Source organism: Erpetoichthys calabaricus, chromosome 2, assembly GCF_900747795.2.
Source record: "Erpetoichthys calabaricus chromosome 2, fErpCal1.3, whole genome shotgun sequence".
Classification (NCBI taxonomy): domain Eukaryota; kingdom Metazoa; phylum Chordata; class Cladistia; order Polypteriformes; family Polypteridae; genus Erpetoichthys; species Erpetoichthys calabaricus.
In genome coordinates, this window is record NC_041395.2 from 75,562,597 (window position 1) to 75,580,190 (window position 17,594).

The window sequence follows — 17,594 nt, forward strand, 5'->3', positions numbered from 1 at the left end:
ATCAAATGTGGAACAGTCTATAATTATCTGCTGGTATCAAATCTGTGATTTCGCTCTGTAGGAGTGGTGCAGGCCTTGTCACAGATTCTAAGAGTCTCCATGATTTTAAACAGCTGATAACACAACCACAACACAACTGTTATCATTTAGGAAGTTGCATTTGAATGACCTCTCCAGGACACCCATCTGAACTCTTTCCATTTGGCAGGAAAAAGACATACTGTACATTGAATCTGCCTGGGCTTTATTTTAGGATGCCTGCCGTATTTTTAGCTGCTCAGAAAAAAATATAAAATTCAGAAAGCACTTCTGCAATCAAAAATTCATTTTCTTTCATGTGTGCATTTCATTAATTTTCAAAAATAAAGTGTAGGTGAAATTAGATGATATGGATATTTGCCATATCGTGTGTAATTTAATGTCTTGTCCATAACCAGAAAGTGTAAGCTGTTTTGAAAACAAAATGCTAAAATAGCTGACAACTTTGGGAAAGCTTAGAGTAAACTTAGAGCCTGAAGACATAGACTGTATTAAGTCTGCATATCTCTTTTGTAGGGTGACCCTTTGCCTGTCTCTTTCATTAAACCTGTGTATACTAAATATTCTTTTCATTTATTCTCTAAACAACATTTTTCCTTTAGGAATAAAATAATCTGAATAAATCATTCATGTACTATATGTATTTTGTAATGTTCTATAAAAATCCAACCAACCTCACCATTTCTGTAGTTAGGTTAGGTCATGTCAGGTTGGGGAGCATGCACTGGTACAGCACGTTGCCACACCCACCACACAATGGGGGATCAGGGCGATTGTTCTGTAGTTGGCACAGTCTGTGGCGTCACCTTTCTTTAGCAGTGGGATAAAAACTGATCTTGGCCATGTGCGGGTCCTCCAAAAATCATATGTGTTTACATATAGTAAAAAAAAAAAAAAAAGTTGCACAAACCGATGATACCTGTCCTTTGGGTGTACCCATGCAGGCTTGAATTTCTGTTTGGCTATTAAGGTGGACTATCTATCTATCTATCTATCTATCTATCTATCTATCTATCTATCTATCTATCTATCTATCTATCTATCTATCTATCTATCTATCTATCTACATTTCAAGTTCCACAGAACACTCCCTTTTCATTTCACATCCATTTACCCATCTCTGTATCTCTAGGGAAAGCAGATTCTCCCTGAAAGAGTATGGGACAGCCCCTCTGGGTGGGACAGGGTGGTATTGGGGAGTGTGGACCAGGGGTATCATGGTTATACAATGTTTTATACAAACACATTTACACTGCTCATACACATGGCAACTCTAAAGAATAAAACAAAAAAATACCTCCTTCAAAGCCACGGTATTATTTTAAACAACACTTTATGTACCTGCTGGTGGCTCATTGCTATATTACAATGCTATCCACAACCACTCTGACACTGCCTGCACATACAGTAACTCACTTGAATTAGAAAATCCTATACAGCCACTTAGGTTGTGGTTTATTTATACTGCTGAATGATGGCATATACGAACAGCCCTGCGTTTGCATAAATCTTGTCTGCTTTGACTCTTGGCCTACCTGGCACAATTACACTTTTTGGTATCTTCATGTATTTTTTTAGTATTGATATGCTGGGTAATATCTCTGTGTCCTCCATGGGAGATAGAACATCTGCCTCCACGTGATTGGCATGTCAGTTTGTTGTCTTTGGAATCAAATACTTTTTTTTTTTTTCAGAGATTTAAATTCTCTCTAAAGTCCTTTGTTAAAAGAGTACAAACCCATAGTCATTTTGATGGATTAAGCATGTAGCTAAAGCAAGCCATCTCAGAACTAAGGGCCTTTCACTTGCACAGTTTCCAGTTCGTTAAGCTTTGCTTTATAAATAAGGAATATCTGATTGGTCTGATAATGCCTGTTTTAAACAGAATTGACATGATTGGTGATTTTTAGTTCATTGAAGCATGTCGCCCCCAAAGTGCTCTTTCTACATGGACTGGCAAGACTAAGAAATGAGTCGTGTTTAAAATACAGGAAAAATGAGGACTTTTAAAAAAAGAAACCAAGACACTGTAATTGGCCAAGAAATATGTGACTACCCTGGGAAATACGAAACGTCTGGTAATCTTACTGTATCCCTCAAGAACCTCACCCTACCAGTCTTCTAGAGTAAATTAGACCTTTGGTGTGAGTTATCTGGTTTTTCCAAGGAGACACTTTGTTGACTGCTGTACATGGCCATTCATTGCCTACATGGACAAATTCCTTTAAATGGCCTTAGAGTCCCTTCACCCCTATGTAGCCCTTATAGAGTTACATCTCTCACAGAGCTTCAGTGATACCTTTCTTAAAAAGGCATCAGTCCTCCACATTTTCACATCTGCTGCAAAAAAAAATGAGTTCCTTACTGCTAGTCCACTTGGACTTCACCCTCGAACAGACAAAATAGTCTCAAGTTTCTTTATTTGGAAACAAGCACCTGATCAGAAGGTGTGCTGTCCTCATTCTAATACTGTGACCCTTGTCTCTTAGCCTCTTTCTGTCTCTCTGTTTCCTCTTAAGAAAAGTACCCATTATATTTATAGGGCTTACCACTCCCTGGCAGTATCCGTCTTCCTACATTGTAATACTGATTTTTGTCCTCACTTTCAGTGCGTGTTTTCATGTCAGTTTTTTGCTAAAACTGGCCTTTCATCTATCTAGTGTTACATAAGCTACAATTTCTACATTTTCTAAATTTTTGCTTATCAGACAGCCCCTCTCAGTACAGGCACCCACCCTATCTCAACTGAGCACATTTTTAGACATTTTAATAAACTGAAGGAATACTTTGAAAAATAGCATTAATACAAGAGCTCACATTTGCTCTATAATCATTAAAGGCATTCATGGAAGTGAAGGCATCATTAAATGTACAGTATCATTACATTGTCTATACCCTAACATACTACATGTTTGATAAACTGATAGCAATTCTTGAAAGATTAAGGCCATAAATAAACAACCAAAGAAAGGTTTACTAATGAAAGAGACGATATTACAAAATTTAATGAAAGGTGCAGAATGAAAAAGATAATCCAGGCCTTTCATTTCCAAATAACAGAAAGCCAGATAATAAATATTTGGAACTATTAATAATTGTATTTTTACACGTTTTTCAAGTATTAGCACAAATAAAGGCAACTGTGTGTTCCAAATGTTATTATAGGCAAAATCCATCACATGCTGCTTTTGTGCTATCCAAGCAAGGCTGATTTTAATTAACCAGTCTGACAGTCATTGTGTGGTTTAACCAAGTTCGACAGGCTTTCCTGTACTGTCCGTGGTCCTGGACATCAATGGGGTGAGACCCATTCTGTTCAGAACCTTCGATCCATCTCCAACCACCTCTTGTTCAGCTTCCCTCTGTGCCTCCTCCACTCCACATTTGTCACAGTGCACCTCTTCTTTCAATCATCTTCTGCCCTGCTTCCACGTGTCTGACCTCCCCTCAGTCTGTTTCCTTGTAATTTTCATAGAAGTGATTACTAGAGAAGCAATTTTTCTCACAACCAGCTTTAAGCCAATGTCAAATTACACGACTTCTGGTCATGAAGTATGTTACATTTGACGACTGCAGTTGCTGATCTTGTTGCCTCACCACTTCAGTTTATGTAATTGAAAATCACTGGGCTTGTCACATTTACCGATTGCATGCTGACTTTCTGGCACAATCATACTCGCCTCTTTTTCTGAGAGGCAATAACATGTCTGACTGAGCCAACGCTATATGAAGGGTCAACAGGTACAACGGTGAGTTCAGCCACAACCTTTTTTTTCCCCTTTTTTCCATTCTGTTGTGGTATGTAAAACCTGAGACATCAGACAGACGACCGCCGTTTTTGATGCATTTAAATGCATTATGTTTCCAGACAAGCATTCATTAATTCTTAGCTCTAATGACCCAGTTCCCATCTCTAAGACGAAAGACAAAATTAAACCTGTATGATTTCATCAAAGGGAGTTGTGTACTAGTTGGAGTGAGTTGCTGGGTATGTCAGACTAGACAACAGGTCTTTGCAGGAGGGGCTGCCTCGGACTTGTTAAGATTATGTAAACAAAGGCTATGACTGAAAATTCTTTAGTCACCTTTTAGAACATGCAAGAGGGACAATTACCTAATTTTTAATCCCAGGCCACAAGGTACAAGCAAGACTGCTTTCTTGGACAAATGTTCCATGTGATTCCGTCAATTATTTTTTTATTTTGTATCTCCATTCTCTTCTTCAGAAAATCTTGACTGAAACTTAGTAGCAACAGTTGGAAAGATGCCCCCTGCCTTGGGAGGACTGATGTAGCAAGATGTGAAGTTGTGCAATTAAGAAAAGACCCTTAGGTTTGTCAAGATGTTATAGTAGTGTCACAGAAATCATATATATATACAGTACAGAGCAACACTCACATCAGGCCAGTATGCAGTCATCTGACCAAATGATAGCATGTCGTATGATTGTGTTACAAGTGAAGGATCCCAAGACTGAACTCATAATAAGAACACTCAAAGTCAGCAAAACGGGCCATCCCTTAGGAAACAAACCGAGGATGAGACATTGTGAGGCAGCAACGCTAACCACTGCACCAACCTCATCTGTGAAGCCTGCTTTTAAATCCTTCAGTAAATGTTATTCAAAAATATTTGTATCTACTACTGTAAAAAATGATATGATGTTTAAATGTTTGCTTGTTTATGTAAAATGTAATGGATTTACTAATCCACCTAACTTAGTTCCATACTCGTATTTGAAAAACGTTGTATACCTTTGTAAATCCTTTATACAAAAAAGCAGCATTCCTAGCACTGATCCAGGAAGCATCTCATTTTTGATATCAGCTAAGTCAGAAAACACTCACACCATTTCCCATTGTCTTTTTCCAAGAATATTATACACTCTTCTGCTTTCAGATGTATGTTATTCTTCTTTTTAAAAAATCTAGCACTGCACATTAATATGAGTGTAATGGAAAGTTGATTTTCTGTGTTGTGATTTGTAATAGCTGTCATTAATACACATTGAAAGTAAATTAAGCTAAGGGATCTACAATTACCTGGCTTGGCCCATATTCCTTTATTCCTTTTTATATAATGATAGAGCTACGGCTTCATCTCCCATAGTGTCATTGTTTTTTTTTTTATTATCAATCAAAAATATAAATTATAGTTTATCTATAAATACCAGCTTTTGTAAGACAATAGGTTAAATTTTGTTAGGAGTTGATTTATTTATTTTTAGTCCTTTTATTCCAAGCTATTTATTATATCATGAATACTGTATACCCTGTACCCACTGACATGTTGCTTGACTCTTCATTAGTGGAAGTTTTTTAAATAACAATTAAAGATGTTTGAGATTTCTTCTTAATATATATATATATATATATATATATATATATATATATATATATATATATATATATATATTGTCACACACTTGAGTTTCAGAAGTGTGTCACAGGTCTTAGTGAAGAGAAACACAAGGTGAAGACAACAGTTGAAGCAAAACTACTAACCTGGTTTCCATCTCAGTGTCAAGAGTGAAGGAGTGTGATAAGTGGTCCATGATGTTGTGCTGGTTTTAAATAATTGCATCCCAAGACTGTGTAGGCTCCAGTTGGGTGCAGGGTTTCACCAGCACACTTTGCTCCGGGGTTGATTGCGGTGTTTGGCTGATCGCATACTCAGGTGTAAGGCGAGCGGATCAGTCAGGTGCCTCACTCATGCCTCGGAGGTAGCGCCATATTGCACTCATGCCCAATCAGGCCACATAAAGAAGAGCCTGCACGGCAGTGAGAGAAAAGGGAAACATCAGAAAAGAATAAGAGAAACAAGAGGTTAAAGAGGGGATGAAGACGAAGGCAGGATCAGGAGATGTCAGGTTGAGGAGGAGAGGAGGTAGGCAGCCAGGAGGAGAGCCTCGGGAGGAGCTTAGAGCCGACGCTCAAGGGGAGCTGAAGAGGGGCCACTCCAACTGAGCATTTTTGGGGTAGCTGGAGTGGCCTGATGCTCACTCTTGTGTAAGGCCAAGGAGTGTAAGTGAGAGTTGCAGGAGAAGAATAGCTGTGCCTGTCAGAAGGACATCTCCTCTGGCTGCAGGATCCCATGCAGGGTAAGAAGAGGAGACAGTGCTTCTTGCTTTTTAAAGAACAGATTCCTCCCTGTGATTTTAACCTTGTTTTGATGGAATGGAATATTTATTATCTGAATATTTTAACCTCCACATGGCAATTAATTGGATGCACTGCACTTTTTGAACACTGATTTTTGATTGATTTCAATAAAAGTACCTGTCACTTTTGCACCTACTGCTTTGCTACAGATGCATTGGCTGCTCATCTCGATTCATGACTAGGATCCCAGAAGCGACAAGGTAGTGTGGAGCTGACCCAGACCCTCACAAGGAAAATCCCCAGAAGAAACTTTCTAGTTTGAATTGCAAGTCCCACCTCTTCCTGCCTGCTCCGTATATATATTGCCACCTACCTGGAAGTCAGTGTTCATTTTGCGACCAGCTTCTCAGGAGGATTGATCTCCCCCATCAAGAAGTCTTGAATAGCTCATGGAAAGCAGTGAAGACCGCTAGCATTATTAGCATTACTCCTTCTGATGTCTTCCCTTCTTTTTCATTTCATCTCAGCATTAAACAGGGTGTCCTCTGGAGCCCAAACCTTCACCTCTTTAACTGTGCTACAATATATACTTTTTCACCTTTTCTACACCTTTGTTTAATAGTTAAATCTAAATTGTCCCACTTTTGTCTGAGTATGGTTGTGTGCGTTGGTGTGCTCTTTGTCAGGCTGATTTCCTGCCCTAGGCTGGTTGCTGGCTTGTACATTATGCTATTCAGTATCTCATAAAAGCTGGATTGCATTCTGAAAACAGATGGGTGAATTAGCTTTCAATTTCAATATTACTGCATACGTTGTTTGTAGCCTACATTAAACTGATTAGATTTCCAGGAATATATGAATTATAATAACTGCATTTTCATGTTTAAGTTAAGTAAAAACAAAAAAGGTTTCCTAACAGTTAAAATGCAAAAGGGACAAATTCCACATCAAGTATTGTATAATTAACCAATTTTGTGGGCTGGCTGCTGATTTGTCTTAACTCAGACTGCATAGCCTCATTCAAGCATTCTTGGAAGTTTGTCCTCTGTTATTGGATTCATGTAAAAACAACTGCAATTCTATAATGCCAAAATCTCTGTATTCTTAGGTCTGGCAGTGTGGGGGCAGTGTTGAAGTACTGCCATGTTCCAGAATAGCACATATTGAAAGAGCCCATAAGCCATATACTGAAGATTTGACAGCCCATGTCAGAAGAAATGCACTCAGAGTGGCGGAGGTGTGGATGGATGAGTTCAAAAGCCATGTCTATATGGCCTGGAACATACCTCAAGAGGTGGGTAGTTTGGATTTCCAGTAGCATGTAGAGAATCGAATAAGTTTCATAAAGTTTCATTATAATTATGTATTCATTTGTGTATTGTTTAAAGTAAATGACAACACGGTCTTAGTCTGAACTTTATTTTTACAATTAAAACTTTTACTTGAGCCACTAAATTTTGAACCATCCAGGAAGTTGCTTCTAACTAAATTTCTGTTAGATGGCAAACATTCATTGCAGATGGTTTATAAATAACTAGGCTTTTTCTAGAAGTATGGTAGACAGGGGAGCTTGGCCAAAATGCCCAGGGAAAATGTGACTAATCCACATAGATGTGGCATTTGAACCCAGGACAGATCCTTCACTCAGTAGTACTAACCACTCTAGCGTCATAGGACCTTAGTCAGGAACATTTTTTACAATAAATGATTCTAATATCTAAATCAAATCACGGCAGGGGAAGTCAACAGAAAAAGTGCAACAAAAGCAATGTTATATGAGTACAGTGCAGATAACTTGATAAATTACAGGCATTTCTATTGACTTTCTGCAGGCCTTTTTCTGTAGTTTTAATGTAACTTCACTACTTTCAACAGCAGATGGCACCTGGGCGCAACTGTAATAAGAACAGGATTAAATAAAACTACTTCATGTTGGGAAACATGCACACAAAGGTGTAATATTTTAATTCACTAGCTAGGCCAGAAGTTGCATGTAGTGACATACAAAGATATTTTGGTGGGCAGTGGCTCAAAAGTAGAGAAGGGTAACCTTCTACAGCAGAGCTTATTACCTTAGATTAGAGTGTCCCAGACACTGATAGCTGTTTTTTAACAGATAGCTTGGATGTAACTTTAATTTAATAATAATAATTTTTTTTTTAATAATTTTTTGCATTTATATAGCGCTTTTCTCACTACTCAAAGCGCTTAGCAATTGCAGGTTAAGGGCCTTGCTTAAGGGCCCAACAGAGCAGAGTTCCTTTTAGCATTTATGGGATTCGAACCGGCAACCTTCCGTTTGCCAGTGCAGATCCCTAGCCTCAGAGCCACCACTCCGCCTTTAGAGGCATTATAATATACACGACCAGAATTTTGCACAGGCATGAAGTGAAAGCCCAAACCCAAAACCTTACGATCTGTCCAAGCCCGAATAAAGTTGGCAAATTTGAAACCCAACAGTAAAATCAGTTTCTCTGTTTTATTTTGAAAGGAAGTAAACACACATGCATACAACAGAGACACCTGAGGCCCTCTGTGGATCTTACTAAGCAGATGCTAGATATTGTGTTTATACAGTTAGGTCCATAAATATTTGGACAGAGACAACTTTTTTCTAATTTTGGTTCTGTACATTACCACAATGAATTTTAAATGAAACAACTCAGATGCAGTTGAAGTGCAGCTTTTCAGCTTTAATTCAGTGGGGTGAACAAAACGATTGCATAAAAATGTGAGGCAACTAAAGCATTTTTTTAACACAATCCCTTAATTTCAGGGGCTCAAAAGTAATTGGACAATTGACTCAAAGGCCATTTCATGGGCAGGTGAGGGCAAGTCCGTCGTTACGTCATTATCAATTAAGCAGATAAAAGGCCTGGAGTTGATTTGAGGTGTGGTGCTTGCATGTGGAAGATTTTGCTGTGAACAGACAACATGCGATCAAAGGAGCTCTCCATGCAGGTGAAAGAAGCCATCCTTAAGCTGCGAAAACAGAAAAAACCCATCCAAGAAATTGCTACAATATTACGAGTGGCAAAATCTACAGTTTGGTACATCCTGAGAAAGAAAGCAAGCACTGGTGAACTCAGCATCGCAAAAAGACCTGGACGTCCACGGAAGACAACAGTGGTGGATGATCACAGAATCATTTCCATGGTGAAGAGAATCCCCTTCACAACAGCCAACCAAGTGAACAACACTCTCCAGGGAGTAGACATACTGTATCGATACCCAAGTCTACCATAAAGAGAAGACTGCATGAAAGTAAATACAGAGGGTACACTGCAAGGTGAAAGCCACTCATAAGCCTCAAGAATAGAAAAGCTAGATTGGACTTTGCTAAAGAACATCTAAAAAAGCCAGCACAGTTCTGGAAAAACATTCTTTGGACAGATGAAACCAAGATCAACCTCTACCAGAATGATGGCAAGAAAAAAGTATGGAGAAGGCGTGGAACAGCTCATTATCCAAAGCATACCACATCATCTTTAAAACACGGTGGGGGCAGTGTGATGGCTTGGGCGTGCATGGCTGCCAGTGGCACTGGGACACTAGTGTTTGTTGATAATGTGACACAGGACAGGACAGAAGCAGCCGAATGAATTCTGAGGTGTTCAGAGACATACTGTCTGCTCAAATCCAGCTAAATGCAGTCAAATTGATTGGGTGGCGTTTCATGATACAGATGGACAATGACCCAAAACATACAGCCAAAGCAACCCAGGAGTTTATTAAAGCAAAGAAGTGGAAAATTCTTGAATGGCCAGGTCAGTCACCTGATCTTAACCCAATTGAGCATGCATTTCACTTGTTGAAGACTCAACTTCAGACAGAAAGGCCCACAAACAAACAGCAACTGAAAGCCGCTGCAGTAAAGGCCTGGCAGAGCATTAAAAAAGGAGGAAACCCAGCATCTGGTGATGTCCATGAGTTCAAGACTTCAGGCTGTCATTGCCAGCAAAGGGTTTTCAACCAAGTATTAGAAATGAACATTTTATTTCCAGTTATTTAATTTGTCCAATTACGTTTGAGCCCCTGAAATGAAGGGATTGTGTTAAACAAATGCTTTAGTTGCCTCACATTTTTATGCAATCGTTTTGTTCACCCCACTGAATTAAAGCTGAGAGTCTGCACTTCAACTGCATCTGAGTTGTTTCATTTAAAATTCATTGTGGTAATGTACAGAACCAAAATTAGAAAAAAGTTGTCTCTGTCCAAATATTTGTGGATCTAACTATATGTGGAGCCATTCCTTTCTTACACCCATATGCTCACAATCTCCTTCACCCACAAGGAAATCACACATGCAGGAAGGCCTTTTGTTGTTCCCCTTGGGTTTTTAATGACAAATATTCACTTGATTCGCTTCCAATGTTGAGGATTATCCTTCAGAGCATTAATATCTCCAAGCCTCTACAGCATCCAGTGGTACAAGGTATATTGGTGTGCCTCTGATCTGAAACACTCCTTTGGAAAGCCAGACTCCCAGAACTTCTCATTGCCTTTTCTGCTTACAAGTGCATAGCAGGCCTACTGTTGCTTTGTCCTAAGAATATCTTCTGCCTGCGGTGGGTTGGCACCCTGCCCGGGATTGGTTCCTGCCTTGTGCCCTGTGTTGGCTGGGATTGGCTCCAGAAGACCCCCGTGACCCTGTGTTCGGATTCAGCGGGTTAGAAAATGGATGGATATCTTCTGCTAATTGGTGACTTGGGAGAAATAGCTAGGCCTCCATCGTATCCTATTTGACAACGTCCTGTCTGTCCTCCAGGTATCTTCACAAGCATCTTAAAATAATATACCCATTGGTTTACATGTTCTACAGTGAAGCTTGTATCTGAGAATAACTGTTGTCTCCTACCAAGAATGTTTTCCAAATATCACAGGAAAAAACAATCAGATGAAGAAACAATGTTTACAGGGAAGCTCTGACATGTTGGACATTATTCTTATCTAATACACTACCATGGTTGTCCGTTTGTCTGTCCAGGATTTTAAATCGTCCATAGCTCGCAAACTGTTTGAACTATTGACGTGAAATTTGGTACACATGCACTATGTGAGCCCTACTGTCCACTTTCGGGGTGATGAGAGACCTCCAAGGTCAGAGATCAACCCAGGATGGTCAGGGTCAAAAATCAAATAACCTGTAGCCTGAAATTTGGTACACATATACTACGCTGAAACTCTGCACTACAGCTTTATATTAAAAGTGAAGAGTTTTGGAATTATTACTCTTTTTATTTGTATTTTATTTTATTGTAGAATCAACTCTCGGCAGGATTGCAGCCGTATGGTGGATGCGTACAGGCGCAGAGTATGGTCAAGTCAAGTGTATTCATTGCATATTATCATGCAGTGCGCCATTACTGGTTGTACAAAATTGTCCAATATATTGAATATTGTACAATGTACTGAAACATTATATTCAGGGAGCTGAACATTACCAGGCATTACCATTTTGCATTGCCTGCATTTGGCACATTAGAGCATTTTAATGTGTAAGCAGATCATCTTCCTTATTCCTCACCTCACAGCAAAGGGCAATATTGTGGTCTAGTTAGGCTCATTTGGATAACTGGAATAGTTCTTTATTATTTTAAGAACTCCTTAGTTTTTCTTCCTTTTTTTATATACAATCAGTGCTTACAGTTTAAAAATAATTAAAAGCTGTACATGAAATGTAGTTGTCAAACTTGTATGCCTCACTACCCATGGGGTACTTGTGAGGTTATTTTTGTTCCATAGGAACATATTGCCAGCTTCTGCCTGATTAGATGTGAGAACTCCACTATGAGAATATTGTACAATATACTGAAGCATTATGTTCGGGGAGCTGAACATTGCCCAACTGCTGTCTGTTACATCTGAGTATATGTAGGGTGCAACTTCATTTAAAATCTTTTAGGCTAAGCCACTCTAAAGTATTGAGCAGAGCAGGCAATGTTAGTTGCATAAACACATACCTACTAATTTTTTATATTTCCAACACCTGACATTTTTCCTATCAGTGCTTATTTCTGTAAGATTCTGTTAAATATTAAGGCAAGTATAATTGATGGTAAAAGTCAAGTTCATTTAATTATTCAAAAATGCCTCATTTTGTCTAGTTGCAGGACAGATATTGTGTGCTATTTAACATTTTTGCACTTCAAAATGGCAAACTAGGACAGCCTTTTTTCTTAATTTTGATCTTAAATTATTATATTAAAGCTGCTTCTGCCAAACAATTACAAAGTTTACAATTATCCAAAAGGTTAAGATTGCCCTAATTAATCATATTTTTTAAGTTTGATGTATTTAAGAAAATAAATAAAAAATATAATAGTTTCAAAAGTAAAGAAAAATATGCAAATGAAATTGAAATAAAATAGCATTGTATATTAACACTATCCGTCCCCCTCAGCTCTGCCCGCTGTAATCTGGATGCTGTATAGCGCCCGACCCGGCACAGACTGACGCAGAGGCACATGCACAATCAACACAGGCTTTATTATTCTTCAACTGTGGGACACGTCTTCCCCGTGCCACACAGCCCAACACAGTCCCAAAGCACAATTCCAACACCACCAAAACACTCTTCTCCTTTACCACCACTCCTCCTCTAGCTTAGTCCTCCTCCTCCCGACTCTGGCTCTTGAGTGGTGGTGGCTGGCCCCTTTTATAGCCCACCCGGAAGCGTTCCAGGTGCTTGACCACCTGGTCCTAATAGCACTTCCGGGTGGGGCTGAAGATTCGTCCAGCCGGTCAAGCTGGCCCTAGCGGCCATCCGAGCTCCCCACCAGGCTGTGGAAGACTCCATCTCCCATGGAGCCATGCGAAAGGTTGGGGGATCACCGTCCGCCAAGCCAAGTGATGAGCAGTGCCTGGTTGTCTCCACACATACCGCTTAGAATTAAGGCCAAAAAGTTCTATCTTGGTCTCATCAGACCAGAGAATCTTATTTCTCACCATCTCAGAGTCCTTCAGGTGTCTTTTAGCAAACTCCATGCTGGCTGTCATGTGTCTTGCACTGAGGTATGTGTGGAGACAACCAGGCACTGCTCATCACTTGTCCAATACAGTCCCCACAGTGAAGCATGACGGTGGCAGTATCATGCTGTGGGGGTGTTTTTCAGCTGCAGGGACAGGACGACTGGTTGCAATCGAGGGAAAGATGAATGCGGCCAAGTACAGGGATATCCTGGACAAAAACCTTCTCCAGAGTGCTAAGGACTTCAGACTGGGCCGAAGGTTTACCTTCCAACAAGACAATGACCCTAAGCACACAGCTAAAATAACGAAGGAGTGGCTTCACAACAACTCTGTGACTGTTCTTGAATGGCCCAGCCAGAGCCCTGACTTAAACCCAATTGAGCATCTCTGGAGAGACCTAAAAATGGCTGTCCACCAACGTTTACCATCCAACCTGACAGAACTGGAGAGGATCTGCAAGGAGGAATGGCAGAGGATCCCCAAATCCAGGTGTGAAAAACTTGTTGCATCTTTCCCAAGAAGACTCATGGCTGTATTAGCTCAAAAGGGTGCTTCTACTAAATACTGAGCAAAGGGTCTGAATACTTAGGACCATGTGATATTTCAGTTTTTTTTTTTAATAAATCTGCAACAATTTCAAAAATTCTTTTTTTTGTCTGTCAATATGGGGTGCTGTGTGTACATTAATGAGGAAAAAAAATAATTTAAATGATTTTAGCAAATGGCTGCAATATAACAAAGAGTGAAAAATTGAAGGGGGTCTGAATACTTTCCGTACCCACTGTATATGTTAATTTTTATCTGATCCTCACAGACCCCATGAAATCCAAAGATGAACCCCCTAGGGGTCCACTGACTTCAGGTTAAAAACCCCTGCTTTAGAGCATAAGAACAGATTCAGTTTATGTTTTTCCCCCCATCACTTTTTTTATAATTCTGTGCTCCTGCTTTGTTATTAGGGTTGGAGTGATGCTAAAATTTTGATTTTGGAACTGATACTGGCCTTCATGTCTCAGTACTGGTACTAACACGATAGCAGCTGTTTCATTCCCCCGCTGCCCCACTCACATGTGTACCTGTGCTCCCCGCTGCTTTACATATCGTGACATGGAGTAGGTGAGTCCTTCTAGCAGTTTATACCACACAGAGCTGCACAACAGAGCACAATGTGCCTGCACAAAGAAAATTTTTTTCCAGTTCCAAAATGCACAAAAAACTGGTATAGTGCCAAAATAAACAATTTATATTTTCAGTAATTTTTCAGTGTTGGTTTACTATGTAATACTAAAAATGAAAGGCATATAAAAAGGGAGCTAACAACAGAATAGCTATCTTGGTCTACTTACAACTGTGGGTTCCTCATTTCTAATCTATTTAATACAATATTTAGAAAAACAGAAAATGAAGATCACCGACTGAGAGGTACCAGTCCATTAAAAGTTTAGAAAGAGGACATTGTACTGCTTAGTTTGATGTATTTTCAACTCTGTGTAGGACTTTGTTTATTCTCCTTGTGACTGCAGGGATTTACATCCATACTCCAGTTTTCCTCCACACCCTACAATGTGCGTTATGGTAACTGGTGTCTCGTGAGTGAGCGTGTCCTGTACTTTGGCTTCTGCCTTGTTTCTTTAGGTGCTTTGATGAACTCTGACTAACTGCAACCCTGTAATGAAATGGGGAGGTTCACATAAGTGATGACCGAATGACCTTCTCAAATTTATATTTTTATGTTTTAAACAGGAAAGTATACACATACACATTTAAAACAGTAGAAATTTTAAATGCATACATTCATTCATGGGTGGCACAGTGGCGCAGTGGTAGCGCTGCTGCCTCGCAGTAAGGAGACCTGGGTTCGTTTCCCGGGTCCTCCCTGCATGGAGTTTGCATGTTCTCCCCGTGTGTGCGTGGGTTTCCTCCGGGTACTCTGGTTTCCTCCCACAGTCCAAAGACATGCAGGTTAGGTGCATTAGCGATCCTAAATTGTCCCTAGTGTGTGCTTGGTGTGTAGGTGTGCCCTGTGGTGGGCTGGCGCCCTGCCCGGGATTTGTTCTGTGTTGGCTGGGATTGGCTCCAGCAGACCCTCGTGACCCTGTGTTAGGATATAGCGGGTTGGATAATGACTGACTGACTGACATCCATTCATCAGCAAAAAATTGGTTTATAGTTAAGAAACTGATTTTAACAAACGCCTGCAGCTGGTGCAGCCAACTAAACTTAAGTCTCCTAGCCTGTGGACTCCATCATTTAACTGCAGATATAAATTTAACAGTTGTCGATTTTACATTCTCTTCAGTATCTGAAAATACATCTGTCAAGATGTTCTTGACTAATTTGTACTTCACCACATCCATGTTGCTGAAATAATTAACAATGTTATTTTTACTTTATCGTGAAATGTTTATTATTTTACTGTTGTTCCCATATCCTTCTGAAAGGTCATACCAGTAGACTTTAGTCTGTAAGGTGGTTGATTCAGTCTTTGCTCATGACTCTCCTTGTGAACTTGAAATAATTAAAAAAAATAAACTGCACCAGTTTTGTTCTATGTTAAACATTGTTTTGTGAGCCATGTAAACAGTGCATTTCTGTTTCAAGTGTAACTATGAGCACTCAGCTTTCAGTTTTTGTTTTTTATATTCGGCCATTTCCTGTTCTGTTACCCTTATAGGCTGGTATAAGAATAAACTGTGTGTGTCCAAATATAAAAATTGAGTGACTTTCTCCAGTTTTCATATGCCTGCAATATTTTTAGTCTGACACAATGGCAGTTCATTCCCAAGCTACACTGGCATCCTTTCTTGCGTAGCAGCTGGGTAAGCAGCTATTGGAGGGCAGTCATTTCTTTGTTGTTTACCAAAGCAAAAGTGCCTCATTATACCACTCGTATTTGTACAACAAAAGCCAATCTGTCCCAACCTGCATAACATTATGCGTTATTGAACAAGAAGGACATAAAACCACAAGGAAGGCATACACTAGTGTAGAAAAAAAATTGAAATAAGCAGAAGAATTAGAAATCTGTCCCAAAAAATCTCCTCCTTTGGACATATCAACATGAAGAGTTCTGCCCTGAATAGGGATGCTTGCATTTTGTAACCTTCAAAGGCACACCAGAACACACCCTGCCATTGTCCCTGTCTTTGATATTCTATCTAAACATGTTCTCAGCTCCCACTCCAGTGCTTTATTCAATGAGCAGTGGTAGTCTGCATCTGTTTCTACTCTATCTAGAGACTTTTTCTAGCTTCAAGGACATCAGGACTTCCATCATCATTGGCTGCTCAAATAGCTCCAAAGTCTGAAGTGTCCTCTGGTGGTTCCTTTAATATACTGAATTACCTGCTCCCATATTTAGAGGGATGTGTAATTAGATTATGGGCAGGGCATCAAAATTTTCATTTTAATGATTCATACTATACAAGAAAGGGGAGTGAATGTAGCTGGCCTCATCCTGGCCTCTCTGGACTCTTCCCTTCTGCTGGCACCTCTGAGGAATTCATAATGAGCTTAGTACTCTGTTACTTCTAGTGGCATCTTAAGAGTCTTTTTACCAATCAAATGCATGTCACTTTAATGCCTAGAATCGCTTTGCTGTCACACTAGATACTTTCTGAAACTCAGCAGTTCCAAAAACATTTCATCTTGGTTATCATTAAATATTTAGGAATAAACCTTCTTGCATAGCCTGGTTATTTGTATATTGAAAATGCTATCTGGCATTTGAGTGATGTTCTTTGGAGGTAGACAGTTCAAAAAGCAGCTGGATGATACAACATTAGAAATGATTTTTGAAAAGAACAAGCCATTTAGCCCAAAAAAGCTTACCAATCCTATCCACATAATTGCTCCAGAATAGCATCACATTTTCATTGTCCATAGAGTGCTCTTCACCACAGTACTTATTCCATGTGTCTGTGGTTCTGTGCGTGAAGAAAAACCTTCTGATGTTTGTGTGAAATTTGCAAATAATAAGTTCCAAACTTTGCCTACATTTTCCTGTTGAAATCATTTCTCGGTCCACTGTAATAATTTCTTTCATAGTTTAAATAATTCATTTTATTTTTTTTAATCTATGTTTACTTAAACTGAAAAGTTTCATCTCCTTCAATCTTTCCTCTAACTTATACCCTGCAGCTCTGGAATGAGCCTAGTTGCTCTGCTCTAAACTTCTTCCAGTGCTACCTTGTCCAAACCATACACAGTACTCCAGATGAGGCCTCACTAGTGTGTTATAAAGCTTGAGCATAACCTTCTTGGACTTGTAGTCTACACCTCAGGGCGCTATATAATCTAACATTCTGTTTGCTTTCTTAATGGTTTCTGAACACTGTCTGGCAGTTGATAATGTAGAGTCCACTATGACTCCTATATCCTTCTCATAAGCTGTACTCTTCATTTTCAGACCTCCCATTGTATATTCAAGCCTAACATTTTTACTTCCTACATATAATACTTTACATTTACTGTACTGACATT

General features: G+C 39.5%; 1 protein-coding gene across 1 annotated transcript in view; it reads left to right on the plus strand.

Annotated features, from left to right (window-relative positions):
• The window catches only part of LOC114645984 (polypeptide N-acetylgalactosaminyltransferase 18), a 771,561-nt gene that overhangs the window by 599,547 nt on the left and 154,420 nt on the right, over positions 1–17,594 (plus strand). Inside the window, exon 7 of the mRNA XM_028793932.2 lies at positions 7,249–7,434. Within this exon, the coding sequence (XP_028649765.1) occupies positions 7,249–7,434 (186 nt within the window). The remainder of the gene's footprint in view (positions 1–7,248; positions 7,435–17,594) is intronic.